General features: G+C 51.2%; 1 protein-coding gene and 1 long non-coding RNA gene across 7 annotated transcripts in view; one reads left to right on the top strand and one right to left on the bottom strand.

The window, feature by feature from the left end:
- The window catches only part of Nfatc2 (nuclear factor of activated T cells 2), a 127,551-nt gene that overhangs the window by 48,532 nt on the left and 55,865 nt on the right, over window positions 1-23,154 (bottom strand). For all 6 annotated transcript variants that reach the window (XM_085832151.1, XM_085832160.1, XM_021180887.3 and 3 more), the window contains exons 4-5: window positions 11,411-11,613; window positions 10,296-10,468 (exon numbers count right to left, since the gene is read on the bottom strand). In XM_085832151.1, the coding sequence (XP_085688277.1) occupies window positions 10,296-10,468; window positions 11,411-11,613 (376 nt within the window). The remainder of the gene's footprint in view (window positions 1-10,295; window positions 10,469-11,410; window positions 11,614-23,154) is intronic.
- On the top strand, window positions 15,245-19,401 carry LOC115030372 (uncharacterized). Its single transcript, XR_003835958.1, has 2 exons — window positions 15,245-15,561; window positions 18,509-19,401. It is a non-coding gene; the product is annotated as an uncharacterized LOC115030372 (long non-coding RNA).

Below are 23,154 nucleotides of genomic sequence, written 5' to 3'. Positions count from 1 at the left end.
CCTGTTCCCTGGGTGCCCCCACCCCACTTTCTCCCATCTTCCCTACTGCTTAGCCCTTCTCTGGAGAAAGGCTCACTTTGAGACAAGCTATGCAGACGAGCTATCCTCAACCCCAGGAGAGAGGTCCTAGAAGTGGCTGAGTGTGGGAAGACTGGGCTTTCTTATCTCTGCTGTCTTTATCCACAATGAATGAAAGCTGGGCGGGACAAGAACAGCCATCTACGGACAGGTCCCCGACTGGTTGAAATGGGAACCCTCAGAAGCAGGCCCCAGCACCCAGAGTCACCCCCTCAGCCCTACATGGAAGTCAGGCGGCAGAAGACAACGAATAGAAGCAGGTGGGTCAACAGCCACAGAGGAAGGCTAGCGGCAGCCAGGCCCATCCCACTCCCCCTAGGCTCCTCCCTCCCGCCTTCCTGGTGAGTCAGCTTGAGCTCCAGGCTCTTCTAAGAGCTGAGGGCTGGGCAGAGGGCCAGGTCTTTCCATGCCAGGGCCCCTGGACCTCCCCATCCGGGAGCTGGGAGCCAGCCGGGAGCCTGAGCAGTGCAGCGGCCGCGTGAGGCCCAAACTTAACCCTTTCCTTCCACGTCGGGCACACATCAATCACCCTCTTCCTCTGTCCCCAGGGCTGGTCAGCAGGTGCACTTAGGGACTCCTTAGGCTTCTACAGTGGGTTGCCCAGCCCCATGGTCCTGATGTTGTGTGCTCAGAGCCAACAGCAATCCCATCACCTGTGGGCTCCAGGATGCGCAGAGGTGCCAGGGATAAAACTGCTAATTCCTCCCACATGAGCACATCATTAAGCCTGTCTTTTCAGCGTGGGAGCCCCTTGGCTTTCTAATTGAACCACTGCTAAGGCAATTTTACTAGCAGTGAAAACAGCAGCTACAGACCCGGCTTTTCAGAATCGCCTTTGATGAAGCCGGAGTGGAGGGCTAGGGGCTTCTGGCGCTGGAGATGCCACCCCTCCCATTTTACAGGTGGAAAACCTGAGTCATGGCTACTGGGGAGACCAGCCAAGGGCTTGTAGCCAGCCGGGGGTGGGGGTGGGGTGGCAGGGCGGGGCCAGGCCCGGCTAGCTCTTCGAGGGGTGGGAGCCTGCTGTGAATCATGAAGCACTGCGCAAATGCACCGAATGCATGGATCTGGGGCAGCCTCCTCTCCCAGCCACCTGGGTACAACTGCCTGTTACCTTTCTTCCCCAAAGGGGGTGGAGTCTTTAATAAAAGTGTAAGGAGAGCAAGCCAGCTTCCTAGAAGCCTCTGTGACACACACGAGGTGTGGCCAAGCCTTCTGAATGGGATCTCACGAGTGTCTGGCTCCTCCCCAGCCCCAGCCCAACACCCCATTGGACTTCTAAGATGTAGACTCTCAGCCTCCATCCATGTCTCCTGCCTCAGGGCTGAACCGTTCTTTACTTTGGGGTCATGCCACGTGCTACTTTAGTATTCCACGGCACCCCAAATCTCTCCTGTCTTCCCACTGGATGCCTGCAGTGCTCTACCTACCAGCTGTGACATCCCAAAATGCGCACAGACAGGGCTGCTGTCTCCTGGAGAAGGAGGAACACAAGCTCACTCCTAGCTAAGAGTAACAGTTGTAGAGATTCTGACTAAAGGATCTGCCGGTAGGGCCCCAGCTGCCATTATTTAGTAAACAATCCTAATGGTCCCGGATGGCCACAGTCAGCATAATGTTCGGCATCATTGCTGTGGTGGACAGGCGTCCTGCATCTGAGAGTCTCCTCTGTGCCATGGTAACAGTGCCTGCTACCCAGGTAAGCTTTACACAGACCATATGTTCACAGTAGACATGGTTAGAACACAGCTGGCAAACTAACTCATCTCAACCAAAATGTCCAGGGTGGATACATGAGTGTACAAAGGGTGGTATGTCCATTCGGAATATTATTCAGCCAGGAAAAAGGGGCAAAGTGCTGACACCTTGACAATCTCATTCTATATAAAAGGAATCGGGCACAAAAAGGCAAATTTAGTGTGCTCGAAAATGTGTAGCCTGTGGTGGTAAATGATAACCTCTCAGTGAGCTGTAGTATGCACTACTGTCCACTATTTGGCACAGTGAGTCCCTGTAGGGGGGGTGGGAAACAATGCCCAATGCATGCTCAGCATGCAGGAATGTTCAGGGCTGAGCTCAGCACAGGCTCAGGGTGCCGCTTCCTATAACACCAATGTGGCCTGCCTGGTCTACCAACGGCCTCTGAGGTTTGTCAGTGGCTCCTGAGCCAGAAGGCAGGTTTGCTGCGTCTCAGAATCTGCAGTGGTATCAGGCTGAGGCACTGCTTAGTAATAGTCCAGAGAAGCCCAGCCACTCCCTGGGGCCCCTGTATCTGCGTGCCATAAGCAGAGGCCAGAGGTGGACACTCTACCCTTCCTCCCGTGTGGCTTATCACACACGGTTCAGGGCTCAGTTCCACATGGCAGAGGCCACCTGAGGCCGGGAAAACTCCTCCCAGACAGTACCCCAGTCCTTGGAGAACCCCTTAGCGAAGCAAAGCGATCCAATTAGCCTCTGAGAGAGGAACTAAACAGAGGTGAGTGGCAGCTAGAGCAACCCCGCCCCTGCCCACCGGGACCCATAGTTTTGCCTGATGCAACTTCCACCAGCTGCTACTGCTAATTGGAGCAGCATGTAGGCCCTCAGAGGGCTCTCAGGAAGTCCCTGGCTTTCCTGGGCTTTCTCCCACAGCTCCCATAAGTCCCCAAAGCTCCCATCAGCTACTCAAAGATTCCAGGCCGTCCAAACCTTCCTATCTACAGTTCTCTAAGCAAACCCTGCCTGGGTTCAAATCCATCCTTTGGAGTAGGCTCCAGCTTGGCAACACACCAGACCCGGGCTCCGACTTAAGCTTCCAGGTGGCCCCAAGCCTCTCGATGCTGCTCCTGCCGGGTTTCTGGCACCTCATAAATTGTCTCAGGGTCCCATAGTTTTACAAGCTCTGAGTCCACCGGGAGTGACGGCTCACTTTTCCCAGTGCCAGCACTGACCTGCAGCCAAGCAGCAAGCACCTCAGAGACTTTGAGGGAAACCTCACGGGTCCTTGCCCACGCCTACAGGGCTGAGTGGCCAAGACTATACTCTGCCTGGGAGCCTCTGCAGGGACACAGGGGAGGCTGGCTGGAAGGTGTCTCTGCAGAGCCAGGGTTCTGTCAGTGTGGGACAATTACTACCACAGGGGGACCTTGGGTCCTGGCAGGTCATGAGTGTGTGTGTTATTGTGTGATGCACCGAGCACTAAGGGGCCAAGGCCCTATGTCAGCATCATGAGGATGATGCAGTATGCTGACCCAACTCCAAGTCTAGCTCCTGGGTATCCAGCACTGGGTCTCAGCCAATGGTCCTACACATGTTAGCTGCATTTACTTTTATTGCTAAATGTCATGAGCCCAAAGAACAGACATTACTCCCACTCCAGAGTCGAGGACGTTGCATCAAGGGACACACTTGAAAGCTTGTGGGCAACGGGGGCAGATGAAAGGATTTGGACCCAGAGTCAAGGACTCAGCCATCAGGATAAGGGTCCTGTGGGAAGCTGTTACCCATCACAGGTCAGAGGTGATTTCTGCCTCCTTAGTGGTGATCAACTAGCCTACACTGGCCTCCTCTGACTACGGGACCCCAGGGTCCTGACTTGGAATGGCAGTCTGTCACAGAAGATCCAAGCTGGGCCTAAAGGAGCTATCCAGCCCCAGTCTCGCCATGACCACTCACTGGAGGTTCTCCTATAGTGGGGACTGTCCATGTGCCCACTAGGGAGTCGATGTCACCACATGGTCTTGGAGGCCTCAGATTCCTATCCCTGGCATCTCGTCCACACGGCACCAGGTCCAAACTATACTCTCTCTCTCTTTTTCTTTTTCTTTCCTGGCCTGACCTTCCTCGATTTTCTCCCTCCAATGCCCTGGGCATTCTCAACCATCTTTATTTAACAAGACTCTCCCTAGAGGCCGCATGAACCTCACCGATGGGTTCCATGATCAGCGAAGGGTCCAGGTTGCCGTGACAGAGAGAGCTGAGCCTTTGGCCCCTTCCTTATGTAAGCCAGGGCTGCACTAAGCAGCCAGTCTTCCCGAACCCCAGCCTTGGAGGGGGTGGACTCTGAGGATCTGGCCTGCCTGAGTCACTGGTGCATGTCAGTGCTCAGCAAATATATCCCAATATTTCTGGATGAGAAGGCAAGGGACCCACAGGGTGATGAGGCCAGTGAGGGGCTGGTAAGCCCATGGGCATACTGTGTGCGCTCCATCGAGGGCAGTTCTGCCTGCCTCTTCCCAAGTGGCTGGATCAGGAAAGGGCCAGCTAGGGGAGAGGGAGAATGTCCACCAGCAGGAAAGCTAACTGGGTAGTTCAGAGCAGTTCTCTTGGCAACTTTTGCCAGCCTGCGCTCTCCTCCCCTGACTGGTAGCCTGGCTCCTCCTGAGTGGTAGGGTGCGTGGCCCATTGTGCTCCCCTGGGGCACCTCATGTTTGCTTAAGGCCCACACGCACCTGCTGCTTCCCAGGCTATGGGCTCCCCGTGATGATGTGCTAACAGCCAGGGGCAGGGCAAGTCCGCTCTGTAGTGCTACAGGGACTGTCACAGGTGACCTGTCCACTCTGGACCATCACAGTGGGAGAGAGAGCTATAGCTGTGACCACAGTCATGCTATTATGTGACACACATGTACTTAAGCACAGACCAGCAAGTGGGGTACTAGAACTACTCCTGTTTTATAGATAGGGAAACTGAGATATAGGGCATTAAGTAACTTCCCTGGAACTAAGTGGCTAGTAAGGCCGGATTTGAACCCAAGCCTCTGGATCCAGAACACAGACTCCTAACCACTATTTAAACTCTACTCACTCTCCTGTGGCCCCTGTGTTGTTCAAAGTTGTCTCGGGCCATTGCTGGCAAGTTTCTTGGGAAGCAGAGTCTGGCACAGGCCTGGGCTGTGTGCCCTCTCCCCAGGTGCAAATTTTATTTATTTATATACAACATGTCAAAGAAGAGACTCAAGCACCCTGTAATGAAAAATAAAAAGTACAGAAGCAAGAATGTGTGACACCCAAGGACTCAGCAACACCTTCCCTGGGTGTTTACCAGGAAAAAGGAAGGCCTTTGTCCACACAAGAATGCTCACGTCTTTATCCTAACACCCACACTGTGGGGCAGGCCAATACTCACCGCTGGTAACTAAGCCATTGTGTTCGTATAATTGAACACTGCTCAGCCACCCATAAGGGCAAACTGTTGAATCAAGCAACAGGAGGCCCCCAAGGCGCACAACCTATGCATGCATCCCACCCTACAAAGTCACAGAGCTGGGGACATCCATCGCTGGCGACAGGTAGCAAATCTGTGACTGCCTCTCTCTGGAGCCTGGGAAGGGGCAGCCATTGAGGGGGTGACAGGGACCTGACAAGGCCAGGTGCTCTGTGTCTTGGCAGGAATGGTGGTGATGAGGGTGTATGAAGAGAGTGTATGTGTGTGCTTGTGTGTGCATATGTGTGTGTGTACACATACATGTATAAATATTTTTATGTGTGCATATGTATACCTGTAAATGTGTGTATTTATGTGTATATGCACATATACATGAGACATGTATTTAGCCATTCAGCTAAATGGCACCTCTGTGAAGGCTACGGTTTCTTAATTACACCTCAGAGGAAATGTATGTGTCAGAGAGACAAGCCCATACCTACCTCCCACTCTGCCAAAGAAACCAAGTGAATTCAGGTTGTGGCCTGGGTGGGCAGGGCCTCCCATACAATTGCTTTAGGCATTTCCTGAAACGTGGTTGTGAGGGTGAATCTGAAGGCTATGGAGAGAATCTGCAGGTCTCAGTCAGTCACAGACAATCGGGAGACTCTGCACAGGTGTCATGGTACCTGCTGCCAGGACCTGCAGACACCGCCTTTCATTTCATGGCCCACTGGGAAGCCTCGGAAGGCATCTTTCCTTCACTTCCTCAATGTCCTAGACCAGTTCAAGTGACAAGCCTGGCAAATACCTGCCCAGCCTGGCCTTGCAGGAGGGACATTAAGGAGTGTGATAGTCGGTACCCAAAGAGGGACCTGAGGCCTTCTGGGCTCAGGAACACTTTCTCCACTGGGAGCCTGTGGGCAAGGACTTAGCCAACCAAGTAAAGGGCAGGGAGGAAGGAGAAGGTCACAAGCTCTCTACGCCTTACATCAGACACATGGCAGACTCCATAAGAGTCTCTGTTCCAAGACCATACCCTAAATGAAGACAGAGTGTATGTGTGTGCTTGCATATGCATGTGTGTGCACATGTGTATATGTATATGTATATTATGTGTGCATATATATATACATGTAAATGTGCATATTTGTGTATACACCTACATGATATATATATCTGTGTGTGGATGTGTATATATGTGTGTGTGCATATATATGTATATATGTAAGTAATTATATATGCACGTGCATGTATATATATGTATACATGTAGGTGTATACATGTATATTGTATTAAGTGTGTATGTATATACATGTGCATTTGTGTGCATATGTATAAATATTTGTATATATGTGTATGCATATGCACATGTATGCATGTGCTATTATATGTATTTTCACATATGTGTATTAAGTATATGTGTGTCTTCATAGACATGTGTGCATTAGTGTTGTTTATATGTGTATATGTGCACATATTAATTATGTGTATCATATATGTGTATATGTTACATGTGTCATTTGTGTGCATACATGTGTCGCTTGTATGTATTTGTGTAAATGTTTGCCTGTGTACGTGTGGTTTTGACCCACACATGATTCTAGGGTTCAGTCAGGCTCAAGCACCTGCCTGTGTGGAGCAGTCAGCAAACAGGAAGAGCAATGGGAGGAAGACTCCGCCACTGGGAACTGTGAAGCATCGGGGACCACATCAGAGAGGGCTGTGGCCAGACAGTGACCGCCCCACCCCCACCCCAGCTGCGCCTGACAACCGGAAGGGGCTTGTTCAAAAGTAAGGTCTTTGCACATGTGAGTGAGCAAGGAAAGACGGACGAGATCATGTCCAAGGCTGGAGTGGGGCCTAAGTCCTCACCCATGGCATAGCTGAGGGGGACACAGCAGCAGAGGGAGAGGACAGGACCCCAAGGAGACAAGGCAGAAACCCGAGCCCTGCAAACACACAGAGGAACTCGGGAGGGAGGTAGATGAGCTGCCACCATCTAACCCAGCAGCTACCTCAGGACAGAAGTCTGCCCCACATCAAGGAACATGCATGCCTAAGATTTAAGCTGCTGCATGGTACCTGCTCAGAGGGCCTAAGGAACTAGCCCAGGGTGAAGCCACACCTTTCCCCTGCTGCGGAGAAAGCTTGCAGCTGAGACCACTGAGCAGAAGCCTGGGAAATGGCTGGGTGCTGAGAACTACGTGTGCCAGGCCGTGCAGCGGTGAGACGGGAAAAACCACAACAGGCAACATAAGACCACTGTCCAAACAGCCTGTCCCTCAGCATGGCCTAAGAACATGTCATTGTTCCCAAGCCGTGGCACAGGAGGCACCTTTCCAAAATAAATAAGTTAGCCTTGTAAATACGAACCAGCCTACTCTGTTTGAGCAGCTTACCCTCCCCAGCAGTGTGTCAATTAGACAATAAATATTTACCCGTCACCGTCTGCGTCCACAGGTGTGAGTCACTATGCACTCACTATCTGCCTACAGGCTACAAACCAAGCCAGTCAGCCCACTGCAAGCTTGCACAGTCTTACAAGGGTCTAGAATACAACAAAGCAGACCATAAAGCCAGCGGACCTGGAAGTGAGGGACAATGACTGGCCAGCCACTGAGGGCGGCTGCACCAGAAAAAAGAGAGAGAGAGAAACGGCATTGTAGAAGCCAAAGAAGATGTTTCACGGAACTAGAAAATGTGTGATTCCAGCTTTGCTACTGCTGAGTAAAAACAGTGAATCACTTTACCAAGAAAGGCTGGGTTCCTTATCTGTCAGAAGGAGGAAGACGGGGTGGCTGAGATGGGTGGGGAAGCAGCAGATTTGCAAGGTTCAAAGGATTTCCGAATGCCCTGCCAGCCTTGCTGAAGGCACACGTGGTTCCTGGAGGCTCCTGAAGACCTTAGGGTGATGTCAGACAAGGCTTGAGGAGCCCAGAGAACCGGAGAAGACACCTGCTTTGTCCCTAACCTGCAGCTGACCTTAGTCTCACATTGAAGAAGAGCTGCCCATCCAAAAGAGGAGCGCCGTCAGCTCAACCCCTCCAAAGATCACACAGGGTCTGTGTTTCCTTCTAGAACGATCCTAAGACAGTAGAACTCAAACAGGAGAGGGCAGCTCCTGAGACCAGAGAACAGGGGTGAGCATGTGGCTATCGCTCTGTCTCTTCTTCCCTAATGGTGGCTCTTGTTTCCCAACTCTGGGCACAGACTTACAAGCACCCCAGCTTTGCCTGGGTGAGCTGCAAGCTCCCGCTGGCCCTTCCCTGGTCTCCATCAGACCAAGCTGGAGCACTATCGGTGCAGAGGCCACGCTCTGTCCTTGCTTCCAGCCCGCCTGAGTGGCAGTCAGTTCTTCTGTACTGCATTAGGCACACGGTCCTGGAGTTTTTCTCTGTTCATTCATGGCTCAGGACTACTGATAAGTGGAGCCTCTCGTAGGTTTTGCCTGGCTCTCTGAGTATCTTGAATTTACTGCCATTTTTAATCAATAGTGCATGTGGATGTTGGGGGTGGGGGGAGACAGAATTCAGGGCTTCCTGAGTGCTAAGGGCAGACTACATTTGAGCCATATCTTCCCTGATTGTCATTTTCAAGCTAGAAATTGTTTGTTTGTTTTTTTTTCCTGTTTAATCTTTTAAAATCAGAATCAGCCATCTAGACCACGTTTCCATGTGATAGCACAGACTTCTGTCAGCTCACAGCTGCCCACTGAGAAGGACAGAGTAGCCTCTGGTCCCCAGTCTCCACAACACCCTATTGTCTCCCCCTGCCCTGCCCACTTCTCTTGCTTCTGCCTCCATCTCCCTGGTCACTGAGGGAAACGGATATATAAGGGCAAAGTGAGATTTTACCACATCCAGTAAAATAAGGATTGAGATGAACTCAAGTGAGAAACATGATTACAACATAAAGTTACCTTAAAGACAGGCTGAAAGAGCAGAGAAGCAGTTTTTAATCCCTGGAACAATGTTTACCTCCCCCCTCCCTTATTCTTTTTAAAAGAATGACTGAACTTTCAAAAATGTAACAGCTATCTAGCCCCTGGCCTAGGCCTATAATCCCAGCTGCTCAGGAGGCTAAGGCAAGAGAATTGAGAGTTCAAATCTAGCCTGGGCAACTTAACAAGACCCTCTCTTCCTTTAAAAAGAAAAGTGTTTGTGAAAGTGTTGGAGAGGTAGCTTGGTGGCAGAACACTTGCCTGGCATGCACAAGGTCCTGGGTTCAATCCCCAGTACTTCATCCATGTGTACACACATGCATATGTGCTCAAGTAAGCTTTGTCACAACACAAGGACAGCAAAACCCCGCTGAAAATGCCAGGAGCTCAGCAACTGCCTTTGAAGCCTGGCAGAACTTTTCTTTTATACCAGGCTCTGAAAATTTTCTCTAACTTTACATCCATCTTTGGAGGTGGGGCCTTTATCTTCACTAAACTATAAGCTTTTGGGGTAGAGAGAGTTTTACTGCTCTGTGGATGCCCGACACTTGGTATGACCCCTGACTGTGACCCTAGACAGACCTCAGACAGCAGGCAGGGACAGATGGAAGGCTGGGGTGGAGAGCCACTACTATCTGCAAGGTTCTGAGGTTCCAGTCCCAGTCTCACTCTTCTGGGCACAGGCACTGGATACTCAGTCTTCTAACCTGTGAAATGGGTATAATGGTCCCAGCCAGTGACCTGGGGTTGCTCTGAGCTTATGGCTAGCTGCTTTCCACAACATTTGCAGAATCACAGCTCAAAGACAATGCCATACCATTGTGAATCTCATTAAGAGGAGGCAGGACACAAGGAAGGAACGGGATGTGTGCTCCGGGAACTGACTGCAAATGTGTCACACTTCTGAAGACCAACACCAAATTTAAACTTGTCACATCTTCTAAACAAAGCCATCAACCTCTCTTAGTTCCCATCACTTGCCCTATGTTTTATTTCCTGAGAGAAGTCTCCACAGGCAGACAGAAGCAGACATCAAAACCTCCTGGGCACAGTGTCTGCCCTTTGGGTCACCACAGACTGGTGGATTCCTGCTGGTCACCTGCCCAGGGTGGATGCTCACATTGGGGCCCCTTCCTCAGCCCTGACTTACAGCACTCGATGGGGTTGGACGCAGCCTGCAGGGAGACGATGCGCCCACTGGGCTCCGGGACGTGCACGCGGAACACCAGGCGCACACGCGTGTTCTTCCTGCCGATGTCCGTCTCGCCCTTCCGCAGCTCGATGTCAGCGTTTCGGAGCTTCAGGATGCCTGCACAGTCGATGCTACACGAAAGAGAGGCCAGGTCATGAGAACCATCTCACTGCGCAGAAAAAATTACCCTAAGGTGGCCTCCTCCCACCAGCCACAGTGTGTGTGTGTGTGTGGAGGGGGGGAGCTGCAATGTCCCCCTGGGCATTACAAACTGAAGAGTATATCAAGATGGAGGGGGGGGGTTCACAGAGCACTTGGACAATCTCCTGAGTGGAGATTGCTTCTCTAGGGAAAATATTCATGTCAATGCTTCTATTCTCAAAAGCACCAGCTAAACTCAAGAAGGGCAGCTGGTAGAACTGGCCAGGGTTATTCCACAAACATCAGAGTATCTCAGTCTTGAATTTAACAAACAAGTTACAATCGACCATCTCTCAGAGGACTGTGGCGTGAGACAGAGAAGAGAGAAACCAAGTCTGAACCCCAGCGCTGGGGACATCACAACCAGTGCCCCTGAGTTCTCGTACCCTCCCTCCCATAGCCTCTCTGTAAGCCAGAGTTCATGTCCTCAGAGAAGGCTCTCTGATGCTGACACACGTGTGCCATGTGGCCATCTTAGCCACAGGTGTAAGTGCCACATGAGTGGCCTTCTGTGTTGTCACTGCAATTTTTCTTTAGGTCTCACTGATGTTTGATGGGTTGATTGATTGATTGAGACCAGATCTCATGTAGCCCAGGCTAGCCTGGGACTCAGTATGTAGCTAAAGGTAGTTTGAACTCCAGATCTTCCTGCCTCCATCCACATGCCCAAGTGCTAGGACTGCAGGTGAGTGCCACCATGCCCGGCTTCCAAATAACACTTCTTAAAGAGAAAAAGCAGACAGGCACTCCAAGATCAGGCAGTGGCAGCAATGGCTGATGGCTGTTGTGGTCTCCTCTTAGCAATCCCCTCAACCCTGTCACTCAGGCTCTGCTCGCTCTCCCGAGAAGTCCCCATCACTGCCCAGCCTTACGTGGCTCTCATGTTGTTCTTTGGCTCCAGGGGGATCTCCAGGACCTTGGTGTTGCCCACGATCTTCTCATAGCTCGTGGTGGTGACCGTTTTCCCAGTGATCCTGTGAACTTGGTAGAAGGCGTGTGGCTTAAGGATCCTCTCATCTGCTGTCCCAATGAAGATCTGAAGCCCCAGAGGCTTGTTCTCCATGTAGCCGTGGAGCTGAGGGAGGAAGCAAGATCTTTACTATGCAGGGTATGACTGCTGTAGTCTGACCACTGGCTGAATGCATGACCAGAAGCACACTTGGTGTCTAACAAGAAGAGACTGTTCAAATACATTACAGGGGACCTCCTCTAAAACGGATGCTAAGGGGTCAGAGAGAGGGATCGGTGGGTGAGGGCACTGGCTGCTCTTGCAGGGGACTCGGGTTTGATTCCCAGTTCCACAAGGAAGCTCAGAACCAATGGTGACACCGGTTCTAGGGCATCCTATCCCTTCTTCTGGCCTGTGCAGGCACCAGGTACATATATGGCCCACAGACATACACACAGGTAAAATAGACACACACACACACACACACACACACACACACTGGACTTTTAAGCAGCCGCAAGAGACAATACAAATCAGAATGATGTCTGTGGAGAAACTGCTTAGCCACTGGCAAAGGGTCAGGGAAGAGAGGACAGAAAACAACCTGAAGACACCCTCCTCTGCCATGATCCATGGGCAGGTAACAGCAGCTATGGGGGAGGGACTCACGAGGCCACCTCCCTCTTTGAGTATCTGCAGGGAGTAAATGGTAATTGGGGAGGGGAGGCTTTTCTTCAGTGGTGTAGCTGCTATAAGATGCCCTACACCATGTCAACAGCATGAATAAGACTCACTGGGTACTCAAGTAAGCAAAATAAGTAAGAAAATAAATAAAGAGAAATGGAAGTGGGAGGGGCTGAGTGGGAGGAGGAATGGGAGGAAGGATGGGAGGAGGGGTGTGAAGAGAGGTGGGAGGAAGGGTAGGAGGAGGTAACAAGGGTGGACTTGATAATGAGACTAATTAGTGCATGCGATCAACACATGCAGATACAAATGAAACATGTCAGAGAAGAGCGGAACAACGTGAGAATAGACACGGTGAAAAGAGTAACTCCAGTATGGAGGGGGAGCGAGAGAGAAGGTGGGGGGAAGCCAGAGAGAAGGTGGGGGGAAGCCAGAGAGAGACAGAGACAGAGAGAATGAAAGAGAATGAGAGGAGGGGAGAAGTCAGAGAGAGAAAGAGGGAGGGGGGAGGGGGAAGCAGAGGTGGGCAGGAGTGGGGAAACCAGAGAGAGAGAGAGAGAGAGAGAGAGAGAGAGAGAGAGAGAGAGAGAGAGAAGCCAGGCAGTGAGTGATCGTTTGATCCTAGCACTCAGGAGGCAGAGGCAGGCAGATCTCCGAGTTAAAAGCCGGCTTAGTCTACATAGTAAGTCCCAGGACAGCCTGGGCTACAAGAGAAACCCTGTCTCAAAGGAAATGGGAGGGAAGTGGAAGGGAGGGGGACCTGGAGACACACAGCTCTTTTTTACCACAGGTCACCAAAGTCACCTGGGAATGTCTGCAGACAGAACTCGCTGTTTACATGGCAATATCCCAGTTAGCAGATTGATTTTATACTTTTAAAAAAGAAAGAGCAAGACAGCGGTGCAACCAATCAAGTCAAAATGAATTAAGGACCCAGAGAAAACCAGAGGTCAGCCTGTGGGCTATCTACAGACCCGTGAATGTCCTCAAGGAAGGCTGCTGAGACTGAGTGCCACCTCCAAAAGCCACCAAGCCCAACATGGTGTTACCATCATAAAGAGCTTAGAGTTGCAGCAAGTGAGCTCGCACACACATTTGACAACAGACGCCCCATGACCCAGTTATGGTCAATACACAAGCTGGGGAAAGCTTATAAACAAACCAACGTGTGATCGGTGCTTTCCACAAACACACGGAACTCACGTGGTGGGCTCAGACCACGCCATCCTATGCGGCAGTTTAAAAAGAAAATGTTCCATGCGCTGAACCCAGAAAGTCTAATATCTGTTGTTTGGGGTGGGGAGAGAGCCCAGAGAGCTGGCTCAGTGGGTACAGGCACTTGCTGCCAACCCTGATGATCTGAGATGCTTTCCAGAACCCACGACCCTCACAGGGTTCCTCTGACCTTCACAAGCAACCTGCGGTTTATAAAGAAATGTGTTTTTTTTTTTAAGGTGAAAAAAAATGTCAAAGCCTACAACTTATAAAACAATATAGAACATTTCTATCTATTTACACGTCCACAGATGAACAGAAAGGGCTAAAGAAAGATGGATGCCACACAGACCTTGCTGTTACCTGCCCCCAAACACGTAAGGGAAGAAAAGTAGCCCAAGACTGCAGAGGTGACCAAAGAGGACGGTGACTTCATCCCCCATGGTACAAGAGGAATGTGTAATTGGGTATACACTAAATAACAAAAGACAACGACACACCCAGGCTCCTTCCAGTTGCCTCCCCCATCCTTCTGTCCCTCCATTCCTATACTGCGAATTGAAGAGGCCCGTGACAAGGGACAAGTCCCATAGAACATCAGCAGGGTCCCCTGTTACTTTCCAATCAAGCAAAAGAACATAGAAAGGCTCAGGGGCACAGCCTACAGTGACCCTGTTCAGTACAGAGCCACCAGCCACACACATGGACTGTCGCAGCAGACACGGCCTGAAAAACATGGCCCGAGCCATCAGAGAATGGAGTCTAATTGAGGGGTTGCCCAGATCTAACTGGCCTGTGGGCATGTCCACAGAGGAGGGTATCTTTATTGCAAATTGATGTAGGAGGACACAGCCTCCTATGGGCGCCACCATTCCCTAGGCTGGTGACTGTGGGCTACATAAGAAAGCTGGGTGAGCCTAAGCCTAAGCGAAGGAGGCAGCCAGCAAGCCGTGCTTCTCCAAGGCTTCTGCCTCAAGCCTCTGAGTTCCTGCCGTTTCCTTCCTATCATGCTTTCCTGTCCTGCCATTTTATCCCAGCGACGGGGTAAAAGCAAAAGTGCTTATTGTAAGTGTCCACTGGCCACATGTGGCTAGCAGCCACCACGCTGGCCAGTGTGACTATCACTTTCCATCCATCTTCCTGTAGCATTCTACTGAATGGTTTAGGGACCAAGGCTCCAGTGCCCCTGCTAGAAGCCACACAGAGACTGGTTAGCCATGGGAGCCAAGCTGGAGGATGGTGGGATGGCTACCTGTGTGCCTGCCTGCCAGGCTAACACCCACAGCAGTGACAGGAGTGGCAGCCTCAGGCAAAGGTGAGATACAAGTCAAAGCCATTTGTCTGGAGGTCACCCACGGCTCTCTTAGTGGCCTCGATCAGACAGAGGGAAGGCCCACACCGAGAGAAAATTGCTTCTTGTTGTGAGGGCTTTGCGTGGGGACCAAGATAAGTGTGTTTTCTAATTGGCTTCCCTGGTTCATCAGGGGTGGTAAACAGGGTGCCGCGGTGCCAGCAGATAGGCGGGCAGGGCAGCCGTGTTGATACCAGGCTGCTTCCTCTTCCCGTGACAAGAGCAGAACAGCACAGGGAAGGACACATGGGGAACAGCTGGACGCCCTGCTAATCGAGTCCAGCCACTCCATCCCCTCTTGTTGGCGCTCCAAACCAAGCCTCCACTGCCCCTCTTTTGGGCATCTGTCAACACAGCTTGCCTCTTCTGGTCTTTCAGAGAGTAGTTGAGTAAGCTTTTAAAAATGCAAATCGGATCTGGGCACTCCCCTGCTCACAACCCTCCAAGGACTTCCTGTGGCCTCAGACTAAAGTCCCAACTTAGCTGCCATCTGAATTTCCCCAAACCCCAGCGTCAACCCAGTCTTCTCCCTCCACCCCACCAGGTTCCTGGTTCCTCCTGCTGCATCAACACGCCCAGTGTACTCTGACCTTTGCACAAGCCATTGTCTCTGTCCCAACGCAGATTTTCACTGTTTTTCTTTTCCAGATAAACCACACCATTGATCTATGCTCAGAGCTCTGCTTGCCCTGTGGGAAGCAGCCAGTGCCCTGTGAGAAGCAGCCATCCGATGCCCAGGGATTAGGAGGCAGCTGATACCACTTGGGTCTCCAGTCTCGAAAAGAACAGTTTCACAACAAAATTGGCAAATATTAATTGGAAAGGTATGTGCGTGCAGGCGTGTATGCATACATGTGTGTGTGTTTATATGTGTGTGTATGTGTGTGTGGTGTGTGTATGTGTGTATGTGTGTGTGCATGTGTGATTTGTGTGTATGTGTGTGGTGTATGTGTGTGTGTCTATGTGTGTGTATGTGTGGTGTGTGTGTATGTATGTGTATATGTGTGTGTGGTATATGTATGTGTGTGTGTTTATATGTGTATGTATGTGTGTATGTGTATGTGTGTATGTGTATGTGTGTATATGTATGTTTGTGTGTGTATGTGTGTGTATGTGTGTATGTATGTGTGTATATGTATGTTTGTGTGTGTATGTGTGTATGTATATGTATGTATATGTATGTTTGTGTGTATGTGTGTATGCGTGTATATGTATGTTTGTGTGTGTATGTTTGTGTGTGTATGTGTGTGTGTATATGTGTGTGTATATAAGGGACCTGGGATGTCATTTTCAGACACCATCTACATTTTTGAAGCAAGGTCTCTCCCTGGACCAGAGCTCCCCAAGTAGGCTAGGCTAGCCACCAGTCAGCAAATCCCAGAGATCTGAGTGTGTCTGCCTCTCCAGCACAGGGATTCTAACAGTGCTACTATCCTCAGATTTTGAGTATCCTCAGATTTTGAGTTTCCTGGGTTCTGGAGATCAAACCTAGGTCTTCTTATGTGCAAAGCAAGCACTTTCTTTGCTAAGCCAATTCCTCGGCCACTATGAGAGGCTCTTCTTCTTCTTCTTCTTCTTCTTCTTCTTCTTCTTCTTCTTCTTCTTCTTCTTCTTCTTTAAAGAACACACTTCCTATCATGTCCCCTAAATCGTGACTTCTTTACCAATGTCCCCATTTAGCCACACACTCATCTCCTCACGTGGCTCACACAGCTGAGCCTGAGTTCCACAGTCTCGGGGACCTCACACACCCTGTTGTGCTGACTCTTGAATGTTGGTGGAACTTTCACCCTCAGCCACGACAGGGCAGCTCATGATGCAATCTGCCTCATACCAAACACAGCACTCAGTGGCTCACACACATCAGACATCTCTACTGAAGACAGCCAGCCAGTACTTACTTTACAAATGAAGAAGCTATGGCATGCTAAGGTTGAACCATGCACCCAGTCAACACAGGTCTTAGAGCACAGGGCCAGCGTGTGAAGCTACACTCTCTGACCCCACCAGCCAAACTCCACACAGTGGCTTCCGGTTGGCTCGTTCACTCTAAGTCTCCAGGTAACAGAGCACAGGTCCTCAGGGGAACAGGGCCTGGTGCCAGGGGACAATTGTGCTGTTTGTACTGAATGAGAGGAGGTGGGAAGGGAGTGGGGGGAGATGCAAGGAGAAGATGGGGGTGGGGGAGAGGGGGGAGCCAAAGTAGCTGGAAGGAACCAAATGGCTCTTCCTTAAGAGAGACAGCTGATCAGGCTATGGAAACTATGACCTCTGATCCCGGAACTCAGGAGTCAGAGGGGAGCGGGGTCAAAAAAAAAAAAAAAAAAAAAAAAAAAAAACTGAGTCCAGCCCTGGGCTGCCTAGAGATATCCTGTTTAAAAGGACACTGGAGAATGGAGAATAGGTTAGTTGGTAAAGTGCTTGCTATACAAGCATTAGTCCCCGAGTTCAAACCTCAGCACCACATGCAGTGGCATGCACGGGTACCCACAGCCCAGGGAGGCAGAGACTCCCTGGGACGCATGGCCAGCCAGTATACCTGAGTTGGTAACCCCTTCAGGATCAGTGAGAGACTCTGTCTCAACAAAAACAAGATAAAGGAGGGCCTGGGGATGACACCCAGTGTTGACCTCTAACCTCCATGCGCACACGCATGTCCCTTTCCTTCCACGCATACAAAAGAGATGTCACCCTCTTCTTCTAGGAAGCCAGGAACATCTCTGGGAATGGAAAGAAGCCCGTGGCTGATGGGGAGGCCCGTTACAATAGACAGAGCAGGGCTGTCCATAGCATCCAAACCACATGCGTGTCAACTCCAGCCCACTTAAGAGCTGTGGGACTCTACAGTCGTACCTTGACGCTCAGGTTAGCGAGGGGCATGTTCACCTCACACATCCCTTCTGAAGGCTCATTAGATGGCCGTCACAGGTGCCCGAGCTTACACAGGTACCATGAAATGATAACTCTTGGACCCATCAGAGGATGTCACTGATGGCTCAATCACAGACCCCGAGGAGCCGAAACAGGTGGAAAGGCAAACCACAAACAAGCTGGGGCTGCTGAATGTAGGACAGTGGTGCCAGCTACCCCAGGGTGGCTCAACAGCCAGGGGCATGGGGCCATAGCAAGCGGAATAGCCAGCTAAGAAATGCTCTGGCTTGCATGATAACGTAACCCCCTTTCTTCCCTGGTGCCCAGGGCCCGCCTGTCCCCATAGCTCATCTTGGAGCAGCAGCCTTCCCACCAGCTCCCTACAGGTCCGAGAAGAACAGTGTGTGGCCATCACCAACCCCTTCTCCCAACAGACAGTGACCAGGTTCTCACAGACCCAAATTCACCTTCCCAGACAGTGTTTCAAACTCTTTGTCCTTGCCACAGGGAGACCTTTGCCACATAATTCTAATAGTAGTCGTATCTCGTAGGTGGCCTGGGGCAGCAAGGCTACCTCTAATCTGCTAGACGGGAAGCTCTGGTGGCCTTGGTGAGGAATGAGACTCTACTCCCTGGGGCCAACATTTCTGTGCATGTAAAACCCCAAGGACTACCAGTTCTGAGATGGCGTGTGTTTGTGCACACTGGGTGACACATGTCCATGCTTGGGCCTGCTCACTAGGGCAAGTTGAAAATCAGATCGGAGGAGGGGAGGTCTTCTTTGGAGACTGGACTTCTCTTCACCTGTTCCCTCAGCAGCTCCTGGGTGAACCAGCCCCAGCTCAACCCAAACGAACTGAGTGTTGCACTGGCTGAGAGTCGCTCTGCATGTGCTTGCAGGAGCTGCTGGTGGAGCCGTGCATGGAGGAGAGCAGTGAGCCCACTGCAGATGGACGTGAAGATGGCTGACTTGCCCACAGTCCTGGGGAGCAGAAGCCGTGTGCATGTGTATGTTGGGGGGTCCTCTACTGCTACACAGCAAGACTGGATCTTGTATAACCCCAGCTGACTATGCAGCCGAGGCTGGCTTTGAACTTCCGATTCTCCTGTCTCTGTACTACCCTACCCAGGCTCTTGGCAGCTTTAAAACGTACACTGTATTATCAACGACAGTCGCCACTCTTTTCAACAGATCTCTGAGGCATTCTCCTCTTACCTAGCTGAAGATGCATCCCCTTCTAGGCCTTTCTCTGGGTACAGAGATCCACATTTGGGGGGTTGTATTTTTACATATCATTTCATCTAATGATGTAGCATGACTATTCTCTCGAGTCAGTGGGTCTTGTTTCATGAGGCACCAAAATGGCTGTAGAGAGCGGAAGCTTCCTAACAGGATGGTCAGAGAAGAAATGACTGTCACAGCAGATCCACTGGGCATACCGACCCCGCCAGGGCCCCGGCTCAGCCACACAGCACGTGCAGAGCCAGCGTGTAGCTAGAACCTGCACTGCTGCCCAGTGCCTCAAGAGAGGATGAGCGTCCACACTGGCAGCCTGAGGAAAGAGCCATGCTCAAGTTCAAAGTCCCCCATCAAAGGCCTTCCTTCCTATTGCTTTTGCAGGGCCATCAAGCTGAGAAGTCCCAGCCAGCACTGGTGTAAGTCGAGGACCACATCTGTGCTGGGAGCTGGGTGACTCAGCCCTGAAGCGTGGGGTTGATTTCCAAGCTGGCGACCGGCCAAAGGAACTGTTTTGAATTTGCCTCAAATCAAACGTGAACAATGTTAAGTAGCATTTGTGTGTGTGTTGAATCTGGACTACTAGGAAAAGGGTATCGTCCTCAAAGCTTGCACGCTGGAAGAGAGGCCCCCGGGGTTGTTTTATGGCAGTCCTCAGCCCCGGGACATGTGTGCAGGAGACTTTTACCAACACAGACCTACCCCAGCTCTGAGTGTCATTTTGGGTATAGAAGTGACAGCTAATATCTGCCACCCTGGCCCCAATCCACCCTCTGCTCGCATGCATACACTTGAGCAGACAGACATACCCCCCCCACACACACACACCCACACACACCAGACACTCTCTTCCCTACTCCCTGACAAGCATACTCAATCAGTAAACAGTACTCTATTTCTATGAAGCCCCCTCTGCTTCACTCCCATTGGATCACCACAGAGCCCCGCCCATCTAATTTCCTAAATGCCACTCAAATCTGCCACCTGGTTCTCAGATCAAAGAAGCTGCCTGGCTGCCTTCCTTCCATCTCGTCTACCACAAGGTAGTGGCTAAAATGACCTCCACTACCTTTGGCCAGAGCCTGGCACTCTTCCACTTGGATCTCTCAAGAACAGACGTCCCGCTCCCATCAAAAACCAAAGTCCTTGGCTGAGGAGACCCACAGTCCTGCTGAACAGAGTGACGACCTGCATTTAATACCAAGAATTCACAGTTTGAAAAAGCAGGTGTGGTGATAGGGAGTCCATGTGACCCTGATGCTGGAGAGGGAGAGACGGACAGATCCCGGGGTACTCTGGCCAGCCCACTTAGCTTAATCAGCAAGTTCCAGGCCAGTGAAAGAGCCTGTCTCAAACAGCACAGTCGCTGACTCTTGAAGGGTATTGCTTAATTTTATCCTCGGGTTTAAATGCTCACCTGCCCACACAGGAACACACACACACCATACATACATACCATACACACACACACACCATACACATATACCATACACATACATCATACACATACCATACACATACATCATACATATACACATACACACACACACACACACACACACACGCAGGATTGGGGCAGAGTCTCCATTGTGATTCAGGATCGTGTGAAACCCTCTTCCCCACATTCTCCCTCCTTCCATACAGCCACAGTGATCTTGAAACAAGCTGGGCACATGCTCGCCCAGGACCTCTATGCTAACCTCCCCTACTGCTGCAGTGGCTGTCCCTACAAACACACTGCTTTCAACCCCACCCCACGGGGCACCGCACCCTCAGCAGCACTCTCTACCCACCTGCTTGGCGTCACCTCACCTACCACCCACCTGCATCCATCACCACCCCAAATGACAGGGTGTGTTCACTGCATCTCCTTGCCTCCCCCACTAGGACACTGTCCCCAAGGGTGGCAGCTTAGCTGTCCTGTCTCATCCTTTGCCACAGCTTGCCCAAGGTCTGGAACACCCCCTTAGAGCTCAGGTGTGTCCAGAGTAGCAGGTGGGAGCAGGTGGGAGCCAGCAGCTGCCGCCTCCCCAGCCCTTCCTTTAACATAAAAGATAACTGCCCTGGCTACAGCGACCATTGTGTCCCACAATGCATCTCACTCAGTACGGGCAGGACCAGGCTGGTTGGACAGCTGGTACCTGCCCTGCCCTGTTCCCAGCAGGGGTGACAGCATGTCCAGAGTACAATGAAAACAGGAACAGTTCCCATCTCCAATGCACAATGAGTACCACAGACCATGGACATGCTGAGGCTGGCCGGAAACCCCAGAGCCTGGGGGTGGGGGGCCGGAATGGATACATTTTGATACATTTTTGAACTATACCAGGAAAATGATTAAGAGAACAAGAGAGTCGGCTTGGGCTCAGAAACAGTGCATGTCAGTTTCTCTTCATATTCTAAATTAAGAGTCAAGTCTTTCTACATTTCTCACACTAGCGGAAATTAGAAGCAGACTCCAGTGCACAGTGAACACGGGTGGGGGCTAGCAGCCCAAGGCGGCAAGATTCGCTTCCAATCACCACAGTCATGAAGAGTGGAGACTCTGAGCCGGGTATATGAGCTTTGTGGAGCACAGGCCAGAGGTAGATCCCTTGGCCCACTGCACACAGCTCCCAGGGGCCTCTGGATGCAGTCCTTGGGTTGGGGACACACCTCTACACTTCCCTCCAGCCTCCTCTTAACCAGCTGTCCTCCAGGCCAAGAGGTGGCTTACACACACACACCTTCTGGAAAGCAATCTCTGGGTGCCCTTGCGTTTGTGTTCCTTAAAGACAGACCCATCCTTTTGCTGGCTGCTTTCTATATTTCTCCTCGTCTAAGAGCCTGCAGGGTCCATGAAGCGTTGACTTGTGGATCATCTGGGTCAGTTTACTGCCAAGCCTCAGTTTCTTCATCTGTGAACTGGGCTGACGAAAGAGCTCAGAGAGGAGCTGGTGAGGTTTGTGGGAAGCTCCTACCTGACACTCAATGCATGTGACATTCTGTTCAAATTTCTCTTCCACTGATGGCTGGGAGATGTTGGGCTATCTGTCAAATTTCCTCTCCCCGGGTCTCTGTAAACTTGAAGATTGTCCCTCAGTTCTAAAACACAATGCTATTCAGGTACATATGGAAGAAAAATCTAAGACCTGTGTGCAGCCTGTAGAAGCTTGTATGGCCCCGTCTGGCCTGCCATCCTTCAGCCTCCCCGCCTCTCCCCCCCTCCCCACTGACTCCCCCCCCCCCCCCGCTCCAAGTCCTGGTCTGTCCTCATGACTTCTTTGCTGCTCCTTAAACAGTTTCCCTAACCTTGGACACTTTGTACAGTTCTCCCCCACAGCCCTCTGTCCTCCTCCTCTGGGTCTTCCTGTAGCTGTCACCACCCTACTTCTCCATCTTCCAGGAGCCACCCAAATGCAGAGATTCCTTGTTTTCTTTCTGTTGCTGTGATAAAATACTCCGACCCAAAGCGGCACAGGGGAGGAAAGGGCTCACTGGCTTATGTAGTCCACCACTGAGGGAAGTCAAGACAGGAACCTGAAGGCAGGACCCCGACAGCTGTTCCACAAAGTGTTACATCTGTCCAAGGAGTGCTCATTCACTCGCAGCCAAGGAAGCGCAGCAGAAATCTCGGAGGACGCTGCTTGCTGGCCCACTGACCAGCTTCTGCTCGGCCAGCTTTCTTAAACAGCTCAGGACCACCTGCCAGGGAATGGTGCCACCGTCGGTGGGCTGGGTCCTCCTGTATAGATCAATATCAAGGCAATCTCCAACAGATACGCCCACAGGCCAGTCTGATCTAGGCAAGACCACAACAGAGGCTGTCCTTCTCAGATAACCCGAAGCTGTGTCCAGTTACCAGCTAAAGCTGACCAGAGCACAGGGCCATCTCTGAGGAGCCTGGTGAAAGGAGAGGGTCCTGGCAGCAACAACTTTTAATTATGCGTTCAATTACTTCCACGGGATAACACTTGTCCAGCTCTGCCCTGGTGCCTTGGGTGGCACCTGGCACACATAGATGTGCCCTACAAAACTGCTGAAGGCCTGAGCAGACGGACCCTCTGTGGAATGTGATGGCTATTCTTGACTAATACAGGGAGTGACTCATCTTCCCAAAGTGCTGTGAAGAGGTTTATTCATGTCTGGGAGAGTCCCCACGTTTGCAGACTCCCTAACTAAATTCCCTGCTCTTTTGAACCAATCTGCAGGAATGTGTCTCTCTGTCTCCCTGTGAAAGAGACATATCATACCAAGCCAGTTATACCAGGAGTCAGGAGAAGAGTCAGACTTACGGCTGGAAAAATGAAGTTTACAACCCTGAGCCTGA

The sequence above is a fragment of the Mus caroli genome, unplaced genomic scaffold, assembly GCF_978045245.1.
Source record: "Mus caroli unplaced genomic scaffold, Mus_caroli_1 scaffold_2, whole genome shotgun sequence".
Taxonomy (NCBI): domain Eukaryota; kingdom Metazoa; phylum Chordata; class Mammalia; order Rodentia; family Muridae; genus Mus; species Mus caroli.
The sequence above is the reverse complement of the archived record's forward strand: the minus strand, read 5'-3'. Positions and strand labels throughout refer to the sequence as shown.